Below are 16,033 nucleotides of genomic sequence, written 5' to 3'. Positions count from 1 at the left end.
CCTGACCAGTTGCATGATCTTGGGCAAGTAGCCAGGTTTCTCTTATCCTTTTAACTCATCCTCCTTCTGGTAGAAAGGGGAGTGGTCAAAACCACGCTATTCATTTGATGACCCTAATTGGTATTTGACCCTGGGTTTTTCTGTGCACGCCTGGCAGACCACTTGTCTTACTTTAAATAGAATTATAACGTGGAACAAAGGCAAACCACCCCATGGCCTACCCAGCTGCATGTGCTGCCAGCTGGCGACCAGAAAGCAAGTTCACAGGCTCATCCTCATTTCGCTAGCACCTCCTTTCTTGACCAGCACCTCTTCATGCCTGCAAGGGGGTCCTCTTTGTCCATTTGTACTTAACTGCCAGCAGGCCTGGCTTTCTGAGGAGTAACACACAAATGAGAGATTGATTTTCTGCCTGCTCTGTAATTGTAAAAAGTTCCAATTTGAACAAAGTGACCCTCTTACTTGGCAGTCCAGGCAGGGTGGGGTGGGGTACCAATGGGTATTGGGATGATTCAAGGACACCCCTATTTGCCAGGCCCCCTTGACTAAGCAGTGCTCAGGTGATAGGAGGCTTCACCACTAGGGGATGCTATTTCCCCACTCAGCTCCAAGTTTTCTCCAGCACCAAGGTACACTTTATGGGAAGATACAGTTGTCTTCTTTATTGGAAGATAAACTGCTGTCTGTGGAGTGGCTACCCTGAAATTAGTAATTATTAGTAATAATTATTATTTGTATGTCTGATATTTTTCAAACATACTAATGTCTCAATTTTCTTTACTGTAGTCAAGTATCAGAGAAATAAGCTGACAATACCACCATGCTAACTCAGTGCCACCAAGAGGTTAGGATCCAGGAATGATCCATTATGACTGTGTCAACAATTAACCTGACAAGACCAGTGCTTCTCAAAATTTAATGTGTATATAAACTACCTGGGGATCTTGTCAGGATGTGAGTTCTGATTCAGATATCTGGGGTGGGGGAATTTGGCATTTCTAACAAACTCTCAGGTGATACTGCCACTGGATGCTGCTGCTGGTCCATAGACCACACTGAGGGAAGCTAGGGGTTGCTAGACCATCCCGAAGCCTCTTTAGCTTGCTTTGCCTATCCCAACGGGTTCTGATTCACAGGCGTTGAAAGCTCAGCTTTTCCTTCTAGTGATGTGGATTCCAAGGTCATGCTAGAGCTCAAGCCTTCCATTGACCAGTAACCCCTTCCCACCATGCTTAGCCTGCATTTCTCCCACAAAGACCTTGCTGTCCCAGCTGGTCCTGCTGCCTGAGTGCGAGCTCCCTGTGTTCTGTTGAAGGTACCCCAGGCTACACAGCATGGTCGTCCGCTGCTACCTTCTCATCCAGCAGTACTCAGAGGCTCTGATGGCCCTCACCACCATGGCGTCACTCCGAGACCACAGCACACCAGAAACACTCAGCATTATGGATGACCTCATCAGCTCCCCAGGAAAAACCAGAAGTGGGCGGGGACACATGCTCATTATCAGGGTGCCCTCTGTGCAGCTGGCGATGTTAGCCAAGGAGCGGCTGCAGGAGGTGCGCGACAAGCTGGGGCTGCAGTACCGCTTTGAGATCATCCTTGGGAACCCTGCCTCTGAACTCAGTGTTGCAACTCACTTTGTGGCACGATTAAAGGTCAGCAATGGTCAGACATCTCTCCTTTGAAATACCATTTTTTTCTGTTTTCTACAAATCCCACATAGGTGGCTCAGAGGCCTGAGTTTAATAGAGTTTTGCACATGTGTTGGTTTGATCTTCATGACAATGTTAAGACTAAACAAAGGGACATGTTCACTTCCCGAATTGGGAAGCCAGTTTATTAAGATTCTGTCAAGCCCCCTTTTTATCATGTGCATGCAGTTGGTCTTCCATGCTCTCCAACTGCAGGTGCAAAAATGAGATGACCCAATTTGACCCCATGTTTATTGACCTTGTTCAAGATGCATCTAGCACACGGCCATCTGTTTTCTCAGAAAAAAAAGGTAAGTTGTTCTCTCAGTCCTCTGTGGGTACCATCAATTCACTAATTCTTTTCTGTCTACCTAGCCTGTCATCTCAGGTCTAGAGTCGGTAAAGTATTTTGTTTTATCTTTAGTACTCATATAGAGCTATTCCCCACCCTCTTGCATGTGGATTCTTCAACAGTTTGTTGTTTCATTGAACTTGCTTTGACGCAGCCCTGAGGCTTGCTGGTCTGACTTCTCTAAGCCTACTACAGAGGGCTTAGTGCATGAGCACAGCCCCCTCCCCTCGCATGGCAGCAGGACTGACTACTTCTCCTAAACCCTCCTGTTAGGCATGGAGGGGGTGGGCCAGAATTCCTAAATCAACTAACCTAACTCCCTCCTTTATGCCCTGCTCAGGTTTTTCTGGGGACCTTTATAATCCAATGTGTTCTAGCTATTAGGAAGCATTTAATAAAACAACTGCATATCTATCTACGTATGACACCAAGCTAAGTGTACTGTATGTCTGAGTTAGACCCGCATGGTATGTGTACCCTGCACACTAAAACCTGAGCTAAGTCGGGTTAAGAAAAATCCAGTTTGGCACAAATTTGATGAAAAGAAAGCACATAGTCTTGGGGAATTTTCATTTTCATCCTGGGCTTCAGTTTCTCATCTGCAAAATGAGAGAGTTGGATTGTATGATCTCCAGGAACTCTAATTTGAAGATATTATTTCGTGTTCATAAAGCATTTTGCGGCGCACCTGGATGGCTCACTTGGTTGAGTGTCCGACTCTTGATTTATGCTCAAGTCTTGATCCCAGGGTCATGGGATCAAGCCCCACATCAGGCTCTGTGCTGAGCATGGAGACTGCTTGGGATTCTCTCTCTTTCTCTGTCTCTCTCCTTCTACCCCTCTCCTGCTCTTGTGCATGCTCTCTCTCTCTAAAAAAATTAATTAATTAAGATTGAAATGAAAAAAATAAAGCATTTTGCAAATGTAAACCTTTTATTGTATTCTATTAGTTAACCTAAATCGAATAATCCAAAATGCAAACAAAATATCTTGTATTAGCTTGATAAGCAACTAGAACAAATAAATCTAAAAATAGAAACCCTTTATTTAATGGAAATTATAACAAAATTTATATTTCATATGTTGATATAATGTTCACAACTTTTTTAATATTTATTTTTGAGGGACAGAGTGAGACAGAGCATGAGTGGGGGAGGAGCAGAGCAAGAAGCAGGGACACAGAATCCGAAGCAGGTTCCAGGGTCTCTGAGCTGTCAGCACAGGGGCTTGAACTCATGAGCTGTGAGATCATGACCTAAGCCTGATGTGGGGCTCGAACCCACAGACCAGGAGATCATGACCTGAGCCAAAGTTGGACGCTTAACCAACTGAACCGTCCAGGCACCCCAGTGTTCACAATTTTATTTTATTTTTTATTTTTTTAATATTTATTTATTTTTGAGAGAGAGAAAGAGAGATGGGGAGGAGTAGAGAGAGAGGGAGACACAGAATCCAAAGTAGGCTCCAGGCTCTGAGCTGTCAACACAGAGCCTGATGCGGGGCTTGAACTCACGAACCGTGAGATCATGACCTGAGCCAAAGTTGGATGCTTAACCAACTGAGCCACCCAGGCACCCCTAGTGTTCACAATTTTAAGTGATGATTATAGACCACATAACTATGGAATTTCTAGGATGGATAACAAATGAGAGTCCTGAACTCTTCTTACAGTATAATGCATTGAGACATATGTCTTGAAACAATTTGAATGATACTAATGATTGGAAAATCTGGAAAGGCAAATAATCAGTGCCACTGTGTGAAGCCTCACAAACCTATTGCAGGGAGATGGTTGAAAAGGATGTGAGGCTGCAGAATCTTCTCTGGGCCTCCATGACACCGATCAAGTATAGCTATTTATAGTCTAGGTCATTTGTTCAGTCTTCAGAAATGCCAATTACTAAGTCAGTATACATCAGCAGGTCCTAAATAATTCGCCCCTCTGGGTCATAATTTGAAAACCACAATCAAGACCTCAGGTTCCTTTCTTTTCCTTCCTTTTCCTTTTCCTTTTCCTTTTCCTTTTCCTTTTCTCTTTCCTTTCCTTTCCTTTCCTTTCCTTTCCTTTCCTTTCCTTTCCTTTCCCTTCCCTTCCCTTCCCTTCCCTTCCTTCCCTTCCCTTCCCTTCCCTTCCCTTCCCTTCCCTTCCCTTCCCTTCCCTTCCCTTCCTTTCCCTTCCCTTTCCTTTCCTATTTCCTTAAGTAATCTCTATGCCCAATGTAGGGCTTGAACTCACAACCCCAATGTCAAGAGGCCTAACTGGCTGCTAGCAATCAGAATTACCTTTGGGGCTTTTAGACAGCAGCTGTTTTGCGAGCGCTGTTCTGAGAGCATGCCATACATTAAGGGGGGGCCCAAGTAATACTCAGAGAAGTTATATCTCAATTTGTATGAGTAGCTGCCAGTCACCAACCACACAAAAGAGATTTTTGTATTCTCAAAACTGCTGGACTACATCAATGCATCCTGTTTATACTCTCTCTTTGTGTGGAAGTGAAAATATGCACTCCTATTGAAATGTTCATATCCTAAGCAAAACTGCCACTTGCCAGGTGATTTCTGCTTCATACATTTATTTCTAACTCACCAACCTCCCTTACCTTTGTTGGGTTGGCATGGGTTGCTGGGTGTGCCTTTTATCTGTAGCCTTGAGTAACATCCTCTGCTTCTTCTCCAATTGGATGGCCTTATTTCTGTGCTTCCCTCTAATTATCCTGTTAGGTATTATGACTAACTTACAAGTATGATAAGCATTTTGAAAGGATACAAGGCTTAAATCTAAATAAGCCAGTTTCTCCAGAAGGCTTGTGAAGCTTTCATCAGATTTCTTTAGCCTTGAGCCCCATTTTTTCCTTGGAACTCAGTGCCCACCCAGTCTTTTGTGTTTGTATTAAATGCTCTGCAGTGAAGAGGTGCCTGGGTGGCTCAGTCGGTTGAGCAGCCGACTCTTGATTCTGGCTCAGGTCACGATCCCAGGGTCGTGGAATCGAGCCCCATGTCAGGTTCCACGTTCGTGGAGCATGCTTAAGATTCTCTCTCCCTCTGCTTCCCCACCCCCCACTCCTGCTCTCTCTCTCTCTAAAATAAAGAAAATGAAAAACAGTATAAATAAATAAATGTTCCATCCAAGAACTGTGACCATTATTCATCAGAAATAGCAGAGGGACAGAAAAGCATGTTGTAGTGGTTTGGCTAGCTCTGATTGGTCAAGAGTAAAAAAGAGATTTCTTTAATAATCTTTTGAAAATAAACCTTTTGTAGAGTAAAATATCTCTTATCCCATCATTATAACTTGACCTCATTGTTGATGGAACCATGACCTCTGGATGGTTTCTGGGAGGAAAATCCATTCAGGGAGAACCTCAGTGTCAGGAACATCATGAGTCCAATGCGAGGGTTATAAGTAAAATGATTCCTATTCCCAAAATTGTTTATTTTAAATTAGATAATGTTATTATTCATTTTGACATGACAGTGTATATAAAACTGAATTCTTGTAGATACCTTTCTTTTAATATTAAAAAAAATATTTTTGATAGGGGGCCTGGGTGGCTTAGTCAGTTTAGCATCTGATTTCGGCTCGAGTCACTATCTCATGGTTCATGAGTTTGAGCCTGTCATCGGGCTTGCTGCTTGCTATCAGCACAGAGCTCGCTTTGGCTCTTCTGTCCCAATCTCTCTCTCTGCCCCTCTCCCGCTCATGCTTGCTCTCTCAAAAATGAATATTTTTAAAATATATATATTTTTGATAGATTGGTTTTTCTAAGACAAGAAGAGTCTCTCAAACTTGTAAATCTATGTAGGTCCATTGATTTCCCCCTGGTATGCAAATATATGATAAAAGACTGGGCAACAAGGTCAGAATGCCTCCCGGTTTACAAATTATATATACTTTATTTGAATAATTGTGGGTATATTTATTTCTAAAGACTGTTTTATCTAGACATCAACAAATCATTAATCAAACCCTATTACATTATGTCTTGCATATTAAATTTCTTTTTATCTCTTTTTGTGTTTGGCAAAGGAAGTACCAGCCTATTTTTAAAATAAATTGTGTGCATTACTTAATAACCTCACTTCTTACTCTTTGTTCCCTAAAGCATTATCAGAAATGTCAATCTATTTCCTATAATTCCTGCTAGAAAGCTGTTATGAAGCATAGATACTAGATACTTCATAAAAGTAGTAGAAACCATCTTATCTACTTAAGAGATAGTCTGTTTTCCTTCTGCTCTAAAATAAAAATCTATAAGATCTTTTCACTTTTGAACATCTTTCAAGTTGGTGGGATTTTTTTCTTCCCACTGATTGACATTCCATTTACTAAAGATATATATATACATGTGTATATATGTGTATATGTTAATCTGTATCAGAAGTTGATGATTAATAGATTATTTCTGGAACCATAAAACTAATTGCATTCCTCTTCTAAGTAAGGGTCAGCGCTGTTTTTTTTTAATTGGTCTAGATTTGGTTATATTTTTAGCCTTCTTGAGAGAGACTTCTAAGAGCCCCAAGCCAATTATTATTTGCCACTTATTTTGACAGTCAGTATGGGGGAGGGGGGTGGGAATAACCATCAAGGGTAGCTAACTTGATGATTTTCTGGTGAATATCTGTTTTCATAGAGTTGAGATGCTTTTATTAGTCAGTCATAATTGAAACTGTCTTTTTCAGTTAATCAGCCCCGAGAGTCTGTCCATTATATGAAGAAAATATATTTATAAGTCTTGAGGCAGGTAATTTAACGAGGGTTTCTATAAAGTTTGCATCACTGGCAGGGTATTTCATTGTATGTTTCTTTGATTTGTGTGGCTAATGCATGATGTATACCAAGATCTTCTGTTTTATCCTACTGAGATAAAACTAAAGGCCACATTCTTCTAGAGTGCTTCATTATGCCAATTTGTAGTAGCAATTTAGTATACACACACATATATGATACACACACACACACACACACACACACACCGGAAGTCATTTGAAACCACAAATGCATATAGAATGTGGACCTAGAAATCTTTTAAGAGGTGGAAACTTAAACAAGAGGTTTTAATTTTATCATATGGGTCCCTTTCTACAGACCTGGAGAGGAAATGAACCAGAAGAGTGGACCCCTCGGACATACCAAGATTTAGAAGGTCTGCCTTGTATTGTGATACTAACTGGCAAAGATCCTCTTGGAGAAACCTTTCCCAGGTACATTATGAATAATTATTTCTCATTTTTCCTTAGTTATCCAGCTAAGCTGACGGTTAAAACTTGGCTGACGCTTAACCATTTCATTCATTTAGCAAGGGGGAAGAGAATAATTTTCCTCAGAGATATAAGAAATATAGCCTGCCTTGACTATTTTGACTTTCCAGAGATTGCCTAGCAATTTGGGAATGGAAGATAGCCACAGTGAGAAGTGTTTATGCATCAAAGCAGAGAGGCAGAGAGGAAAAGCATGTGCCCCAAAACAGGATTTTTTTAATTTGGATGAAGTGTCTCTTAATCTGCTGTTCCCAACCCCTTTAAGAATCCAGGGCCTGCAGACAGGAAGGCAGCAACAACAATAATAACAGCATGAGTTGAATGCTCACTGTGTGTCAGGCATTTCTATAAATGCCTTACCTGTGCCATCCATTCATTCCTTACAATAACCATATGAGCCAAATACTGTTATTCTATTTTATACTTGGAGAAAATGAAGTGGCTGCTGTGAGGTCATAACAGCTAGGAGGTGACAAAGCTGAGATTGAAACCAAGGCCAGATGGACTCACCCAAAACATCATTACTTTTGTGTAGGTCTTTGAAGTACTGTGACCTCCGGCTCATCGACTCAAGCTATTTAACTCGCACAGCCTTGGAGCAGGAGGTGGGTCTGGCCTGCTGCTATGTCTCCAAAGAGGTCATCCGAGGGCCTGCTGTTGCCCTGGACCTTAGTGGGAAGGAGCAGGAGAGAGCTACCACCAGTGAGAATGACTCTGATGAGCTGCTGATCGACCTGGAGAGACCACAGAGCAACAGTAGTGCTGTCACTGGAACCTCAGGTTAGTGCTTCCTTTTCTCTCTCAAGGGGTGAGGGATGGGAGTGAGGAGGCGGACAGACATAGGGGAGGCAGAGGCATTTACTCCCTCACACCTCTCAAGGCTGTCAGAGGAGCCTTCAGGGACTCGGGCAACCTGTCCAGACCTCAGTTCCCAATCCAAAGATACTTGGAAAACATAACTACTGAGAGCAGTCACAGAATTCTCCTCTGGGTAAACATTTAATGAAGAGCTTGGTAATAAGCAAAGTATAATAAATGTTATTATACCACTTTCCCTAGTCTTTTCTACCCTTTATCACCTCAAGGATAATATACATCTGGTATTTGCACAAAAGCCCTCATTTCCTTCTAGATCTGAAAGCTGTAAGTTTGTGTTAATTGGCTCAGTACCTGGCACAGTGCTTACCTGTTTGAATGAAGGAATGAGTGAATGACTTTTGTAAGTAGTTAACGGCAAATGTTTGTATACTCTGGGACCACTGCCTGTGCAGACCCACCATGCAGCCCGCCATCCCCTTTCAGAGCATTACTGTATGGCCTGTGGCAGTGCCTGGCATGAATTTTCTTCTGAGAAACTGTATTACAGCAAATGCAGCACTATTTCCATTTTCTTCAGATTGAGAGAGTAATAAAACTCCATATAGAAAACGTGCAGGATGTAAAAAAAGAAAAAAAACTTGGGGAATGTAACAAAGGATAAAGAGGACATTAAAAATGAAAACTCTGGGGTGCCTGGCTGGCTCAGTCAGTACAGCATGTGACTCTTGATCTGGGGGTCATGAGTTTGAGCCCCATGTTGGGGGTAGAAATTACTTAAAAAAATAAATAAATTGGGGCCCCTGGGTGGCTCAGTCAGTTAAGCATCCAACTTCAGCTCAGGTCATGATCTCATAGCCTGTGACTTCAAGCCCCATGTCGGGCTCGTCGGTACTGACAGCTTGGAGCCTGGAGCCTGCTTCAGATTCTGTGTCTCCCTCTCTCTCTGTCCCTTCCCCACTTGCACCCTGTCACTCTCTCTCTCTCAAAAATAAATAAACATTTTTAAAAAAATGAAAATGAAAACCCCTCTCTACCAGAGAAGACCACCATGAACATTCCTCTTTCCCACATCTCCTCTCTTCCATCACCATGACACACGCATGCAAACACACACACACACACACACACACACACACACACGACTTCATGTCAAAAGCAGCATGAGTGTGTCTGTTCATTCTGGCAGCTGCTGTTGGATGACTGTGGGAGTCAAAGAGGCAGTCATCTACGGGGCTTTGTGTCTTGAGAGGGACCCTCAGCCTGGAAAAGCATGAGCTGCTTGCCTCAGCCAGGGGTCAGGACTGCACCTTCGCTCACCTCACCGCTCCAGGCTCCCCCTCCAGGCTCCTCTAAGACCAGTTCAGAATAAAGCCAACAGGTTTAGGGAATAGTAAAGAGTAACAGAAGAGAAGGGGAAATAGCACATTTGAAAGTTTATAGATAGCAGCATCAGTGACAGGGAGGGAAGGGGGTGTTTATGTTCTTCTCATGGCTCTTTTTTTAATTTTTTAAAAATGTTTTGTTTACTTTTGAGAGAGAGAGGGAGAGAGAGGCAGAGTATGAGTGGGGAAGGGGCAGAGAGAGAGAGGGAGACACAGAATCCAAAGAAGGCCCCAGGCTCTGAGCTATCAGCACAGAGCCTGACGCGGGGCTTGAACCCATGAACTGTGAGATCATGCCCTGAGCTGAAGTCGGACATTTAACCGACTGACCACCCAGGTGCCCCATCATGGCTCTTTAATCAGACTCCTTCTGGAGCACCTGGGTGGCTCAGCTGGTTAAGCATCTGACTTTGGCTCAGGTCATGATCTTGCCATTCCTGAGGTCGAGCCCCTCGTCGGGTTCTGTGCTGACAGCTCAGAGCCTGGAGCCTGTTTCAGATTGTGTCTCCCTCTCTTTCTCTCAAAATAAATAAAGCATTTTTGAAAAAAATTAAATAAAAATAAAATAATCAGATGCCTCCATTCCCTGCACTTGCAGAGCTGCCCCAGAAGGCTCACATATTCTTGGCCTTGCTCTCATTAACCACAAAGGTAATGGCTTGCCTTCTGCTGCTTAGAGTTTCCCTCCCTTTGAAGACAACCTGAGCAAAGGGCTATGCTCCCACCACTGAGCACACATCCCTCAGCCTTAGGTGGACTCTAGGGGTCCTTGGGGAGGCTCACTGCCCCAAGTGTGCAGGCTGTAAAGGTCAGGGACATGGGGGGAAAGGTAAGCTCTCAGACAAGACGGAAAGACACGAAAGTCAGATGAGCAAGTGGAGTGACTTGATTGCAATGACCTCCGGTTACTGGCTATTCCTCTAGGATCTCCTGAGGTTGGGATAAGACCTACATGCCGGGGAGCACCAACCCCAGGTCAGAGAGGGCTTTCAGTCCTGAATGTGTCCACAAACCAAATAGTGGGACCTATCAGAGGGGAAAACATATTTGAATTGGCCAAATCCACAGGGACCTCTGGGGGAAAGCAAGACCTCACTGAACATAGATTATGCCTTCTATCCTCACCACATGGAGCCGGTTCCCCACACTGGTTTGGGCATCCATGGAAGTGGCTACCCCCTGGGGAACTTCTCCACAACCAGAAGTGTGAGGCCCTTGGACCCCAGGAGGAGGGAAGTGCCCTGGAGTAGGAAGGACTTGGCTGGGGAGCTTGTATTGGTCCAGAATCTGGAATGAATCAGACCACATCACCAAACGAAGTAACAGAGGAGAGTTTCATAACATCACACGCTTTACAAAGCTGGGGGTAGGAATTAGAAAAGGACAAGGAGGTATAGTTACCCCCCGGGGCGCCAGGAGAGGGAATACCCCTCATGGAGACAAGGCAGTCCAGCCTGGCTCCTTGCAGAGAGGGGGCCAGGGAATAAATAGCCGAGTCCTGCTGATGGCCACGGGTGGGTTGTCCTCTTTCAGGCTCCATCATGGAGAACGGGGTGAGCTCTTCCAGCGCGGCTGATAGGTCCCAGAAGCTGTCGCTGACCCCCAGCTTCCAGAGCCCGGCCAACAGCATGGGCCTGGATGAAGGGGTCTCCGCAGGCACAGGGGGAGCCGGGGAGACCCTGAAGCAGGAGTGTGATTCCCTGGGCCCCCAGATGGCCAGCAGCACCACCTCCAAGCCGTCGTCATCCTCCTCCTCCTCCTCGGGACCCCGGGCCCTGTCGTGGCCCGGGCAGCTGCCCCAAGGCTGCAGGGGCCTGCACGCAGCCCTGCCCCCCATCGTGATCTTATCGAAAGCGGCCTATAGCCTGCTGGGCTCGCAGCGGGGAGGCAAGCCGCCCGCGTCCTCCTCGCTGCTGCCACACGCCGACGTGGCCTGGGTGAGCTCCCTGCGGCCGCTGCTACACAAGGACATGAGCAGCGAGGAGCAGTCTCTCTACTATCGGCAGTGGACCTCGGCTCGTCAGCACCACGCCGACTTCAGCAACCAGCCAGACCCCGCCTCCGGCGCCCGCGCCTGCCACCCTCGGCGGCTGCTGCTGACTGGGCCCCCCCAGGTAGGCCCCGGGTGGCAAGAAGGAAGGGAGCCGCCGGGGGGGGGGGGGGGGGGGGCGGGGCTCAGGGTGGGCTGAGGGTGACCCAGAGCGATGAGGCCCTCACTCAGGCCTCTCAGGGGCAGGAGACATCCAAGAGCCCAGGTGTGAAATCTCATCTCTCTTCCCTCTCTTCCCCTCCCCAATTAAAAATACTTCCTCCAGGTGGGAAAGACGGGCTCCTATTTGCAGTTCCTTAGGATCCTCTTCCGCATGCTCATCAGGCTCCTGGAGGTGGATGTGTATGATGAGGGAGAGATCAACGCGGGTGAGTTCCGAACCCCGGCATTGCCGGGGAGGAGTGGGGGGCCCAGGTAGAAGACACACTGACACCGAGTTTTGATATTCTGGATACTAGGCCTTTGCTAGCTAGTCAAAAAGTATCTTACTCTTTTTTTTTTTTTTAAGTTTTTATTTGAGATGAGAGCGAGAGAGAGCAGGGGAGGGAGAGAGAGAGAGAGAGAAAGAAACCCAAGCAGGCTCCTTGCTGTCAGCACAGAGCCCAGTGCAGGGCTTGAACTCACCAACTGTAACATCATGACCTGAGCTGAAATACAGTCCCACGCTTAACTTACTGAGCCACCCAGGAGCCCCAGAAAGTATCTTCTATTTTAACTGCAGGCTGTGAGCTAAGGTGTATGGATTACTATAATGAAATTAAAACCTCATGCAGAACAGAAACCTGGAGCCATAACCAAAGCCCTTCACATTCAGTAACATGCAGAAGCTAGTGCTTGACAGGGTTGTGGGGACTGGTTTTCAAAGAGACTATCTTCTGCCCTCCTCCTCCTCCTGTATCCAACCCTTTCCCCCAGCTGTCACCTGTGGGAGGGTTCCACTGTAGTCCGATCAGCAGGGCCAGAAAGAGAACATGAGCAGGAATCAGCCAGCTTTAGCTCTATAGCTAAGGACAATGTGGCCTCCGAACTGTGGCTTCACATCTTGGAGCATTCACCTGTGCTGGAAGAGACCCATGGAGGCAGGGGAGTAGTGGTAATCAGGTAGAAGCTCTTCTAAGCCCCTCAAAGAGAAGTCCAGAAAAGGGAAGGGCCTTGGCATCTTCTGTCAGACTGGCCCTCAGATCTCACCCCACTTGATTTTCCTAACTAGTTGGACCTGTTCTATGATAAGTCCAAAAGACTAGTTCAGTCTAGAGCAAGACTAGGCAAGATCAGCTGTATTGAATCATTTTATTATCACCTTCAGCCCTATTTCCACTCCTTACCAGGTCATATTCATGATTCCAGACATACACACAATCCCGTCTTCCCACCCACATCTCCTTGTTTGTGTCCCCACTTGAGCTGACGCTAGGCCCACCAAAGAGGGGACCCAGAGCTCCAAGTTGGCCCGGAAACATTCATAGCTGCCTGGAGGGGGGCTGGGACCAGGAGGGCAAAGGCAGAACTAGGCAGACCAGGAATGAGAGACCCATCATCCCAGCAACCTTCCCACAAAGCCCCTGGGCTCCACAAGAGAGTGATGCCTGTAATTTTCTCCCACCACACTGAACTTTAATCTGTGTGATGATCTGTGAGAGAATCTACCACAGCTGGTGCAACAGGCAAGCCTGGCCTTTGTAGTGAGAAGTGCCATCAGGCTGGCTTTATTCCTTCCACCTCATTTTAGTGCAGGTGAATGTGATGGTGCTCTGGAGAAGCACACTGACATCTTTGTAAAAATCTAGAATAAGCTTTAGGTTGTAAATAAAATGCAAACTTTAGCTCAGTGATATAAAAAATAAACATGATTGTATTAAAAAGATATTAGCTGTACTTGTAATCTTTAGGCTTTTTAAAAAAATAAAACTTTTGGGGGCGCCTGAGTGGCTCAGTCACTTGAGTGTCCAACTTCGGCTCAGGTGATGATTTCATGGTTCATGAGTTTGAGCCCCTGTCGCACTCTGTGCTGACAGCTCAGAGCCTGGAGCCTCCTTCGGATTCTGTCTCCCTCTCTCTTTGCCCCTCCCCCGCTCGTGCTCGCTCTTTCTCTCAAAAATAAACAGTAAAAAAATTTTTTAAATCTTCTCCCTTTGAAAATTCTTAAACTTTTTCATCTTATAAATTTTATTAATAACAATAAATCCTCTATTGGACACTCACCACGTGCCTGCCACTGAGCCCTCTAAAACAAGTTGTTTTAATGTTTATTTTTGAGAGAGAGAGAGCGAGCATGAGCAAAGGAGAGGCAGAGAGAGACAGAGGATCTGAAGTGGTCTGTGTGCTGACAGCACAGAGCCCGATGCGGAGCTCCAACCCATGGACCCACGAATCATGAGATCATCACCTGAGCCAAAGTCAGATGCTTAACCAACCAAGCCACCCAGGCATCCCTCACTGCCTGAGCACTTTAAATGCACCATCTGGAATTCTTGCAATAACCCAGAGTCCCTGAGAGTTAAGGGTGGTGCCTGCAGGTGTGGAGTAGTAGGGGGCGGTCTGAATTCAAATCTAGGACTACTAGCTGTCAAACTTGACTGCATATTGGAGTGACCTAAGCAGCTTTAAATGCCATGATGGGTGCCTGGGTACTAAAGCAGATTGTGGGGGTGGTAACCTAAGCACAGGATTTTTTTTTTTACAAGCTCTCCAGGTGATTCTCATATGCAGCAGACACTGGGTATCTTGCTCAATGCATTCCTCAAATCTCTTAGGCTTTCAGTGTTTTATAACCCCACAACTAAAACTGTAAGGGAGAATTTAGATGACCCAAAATTAAATAAGCTTTAAGGCAATTTGGGAGGCTGGGGTGGAAAATCAGTTGATGTCATAGTGTGGGAGTTTGTGGACCAGATGTGTAGAGGGTAATGCTGGAGCCAGTGAGGGCATGCGTCCCTCCCAGCATGGACCTGAAGGGATAATTCTGGGCCTCTCTGCCCTGGGACGTGGCAGGTCATCTTCCAGAAATGTCTCTGTCCTCCCATCTGGGGGTTCATGTTTCATAAAACCTCTCATTCCTGACACTTGGGAGGGAGGCTGGGAGGCCAGTCAGCCTGCCTGCTCTGCGCACTTTCTTTCTTCTTGTCCTAGACCACAGTGAATGCAGTGGAGTCAGCCAGGCAGAGGGAGAGCCCTGGCCTGACATCGAGAGCTTCAGTAAAATGCCCTTTGACGTCAGCGTGCATGATCCCAAGTACAGTTTGATGAGCCTGGTATATACTGAGAAGCTGGCAGGGGTCAAACAAGGTCAGTGCAAGCAGAGCCAGGCGCACCTCTTCTGAAGGTCAAGGGGCCAAATCAGAGCAGGAGGCCTGGGGCAGTTTAATCTTTGAGCGCAGTTTAAAGTAATTCTCTCTGCTTTTCTCTTGTACACATATGTATCACCTTTTACTTTTCATACCCGACTTTCAGAGCATAAATTATAGACTCCTTAGAAGAGTCCTGCAGGGAGTGGGGGACTTTCTTCCCAGGAGTAGGGGCTTCATGCACATCATGGCAAGGTTTTTGTCCCTTTATACACAGAAGCAATAAAGGATTCCAAAGTTGAGGAGCCCAGGAAGCGAGGAACCGTGTCCATGATGCTGACCAAATACGCGGCCTACAACACCTTCCACCACTGTGAGCAATGTCACCAGTACATGGACTGCACCTCTGCCTCGCAGGTGTGGCCCCCTGTCCTTGCCTGTTACTCAGCATGGTATTGTATGTATGGAATGAAAAATACGGCTCCCAGTTTCGGGCCCTAGATAGAGGGTACTTGATTTATAAGATGGAGCCACTCATTTGTGAGCAAAATGTGTGAAGCCATTAATTAAAATTACTTTGGGTTTATTAGGATTGGGGGGAGGGGAAGAGAGAAAGAAACTTGAGTTTTAGTGTCTGAAGTCACTTCATTGAAATGGTTACCTGTGTCATGTTTAGGTTACCTGGGATGTTCTCTGTAATCCTGAAAAAACTGGATATTATAGTATATTTGGTGAAAGGTTCTTTTCACCCCCTGCTTTGGGTTGTTGATGAGAATGGTGCTCTTTTTTTTAAGATTTTTTTTTAAGTTTATTTTATTTCATTTGAGAGGCAGGTAGACAGGGGCAGAGCCCAACCTGGGGCTCGAACTCACGAACCATGAGATCTTGACCTCTCGACCTGAGCCAAAGTCAGAAACTTAATAGACTGAGCCACCCAGGCGCCCCAGGAATGGTGCTCTTACCTCTAACATGCATAGGGTGTGCCCTTTGAGCTGTGAACAGGTCTGCTGATTTGCACTGACCAAGTCATATTCCTACTCCAGTGTGGGGTGGTTTTGATCATTAGGCATACAAAGGAGTCAATATTTGATCTTTTATTTAGAGAGAAGTGAGAGGAAGGAACACAGAAGGTGAGCCAATACCCCACCGTCTTTGTTTTTTTTTGGCCAGAGCATCTGTAAACACTCAAGATG

The 16,033-nt window shown here is 45.6% G+C and overlaps 1 protein-coding gene across 4 annotated transcripts in view; it reads left to right on the top strand.

Annotated features, from left to right (window-relative positions):
* The window catches only part of GREB1L (GREB1 like retinoic acid receptor coactivator), a 280,287-nt gene that overhangs the window by 246,619 nt on the left and 17,635 nt on the right, over positions 1–16,033 (top strand). For all 4 annotated transcript variants that reach the window (XM_049619644.1, XM_049619645.1, XM_049619643.1 and 1 more), the window contains 7 exons: positions 1,316–1,655; positions 7,133–7,248; positions 7,841–8,085; positions 11,040–11,620; positions 11,822–11,924; positions 14,686–14,841; positions 15,118–15,257. In XM_049619644.1, coding sequence (XP_049475601.1) covers positions 1,316–1,655; positions 7,133–7,248; positions 7,841–8,085; positions 11,040–11,620; positions 11,822–11,924; positions 14,686–14,841; positions 15,118–15,257 — 1,681 coding nt within the window. The remainder of the gene's footprint in view (positions 1–1,315; positions 1,656–7,132; positions 7,249–7,840; positions 8,086–11,039; positions 11,621–11,821; positions 11,925–14,685; positions 14,842–15,117; positions 15,258–16,033) is intronic.

This window comes from Panthera uncia (assembly GCF_023721935.1).
Source record: "Panthera uncia isolate 11264 chromosome D3 unlocalized genomic scaffold, Puncia_PCG_1.0 HiC_scaffold_8, whole genome shotgun sequence".
NCBI classification, from domain to species: Eukaryota; Metazoa; Chordata; class Mammalia; order Carnivora; family Felidae; genus Panthera; species Panthera uncia.
The sequence above is the reverse complement of the archived record's forward strand: the minus strand, read 5'-3'. Positions and strand labels throughout refer to the sequence as shown.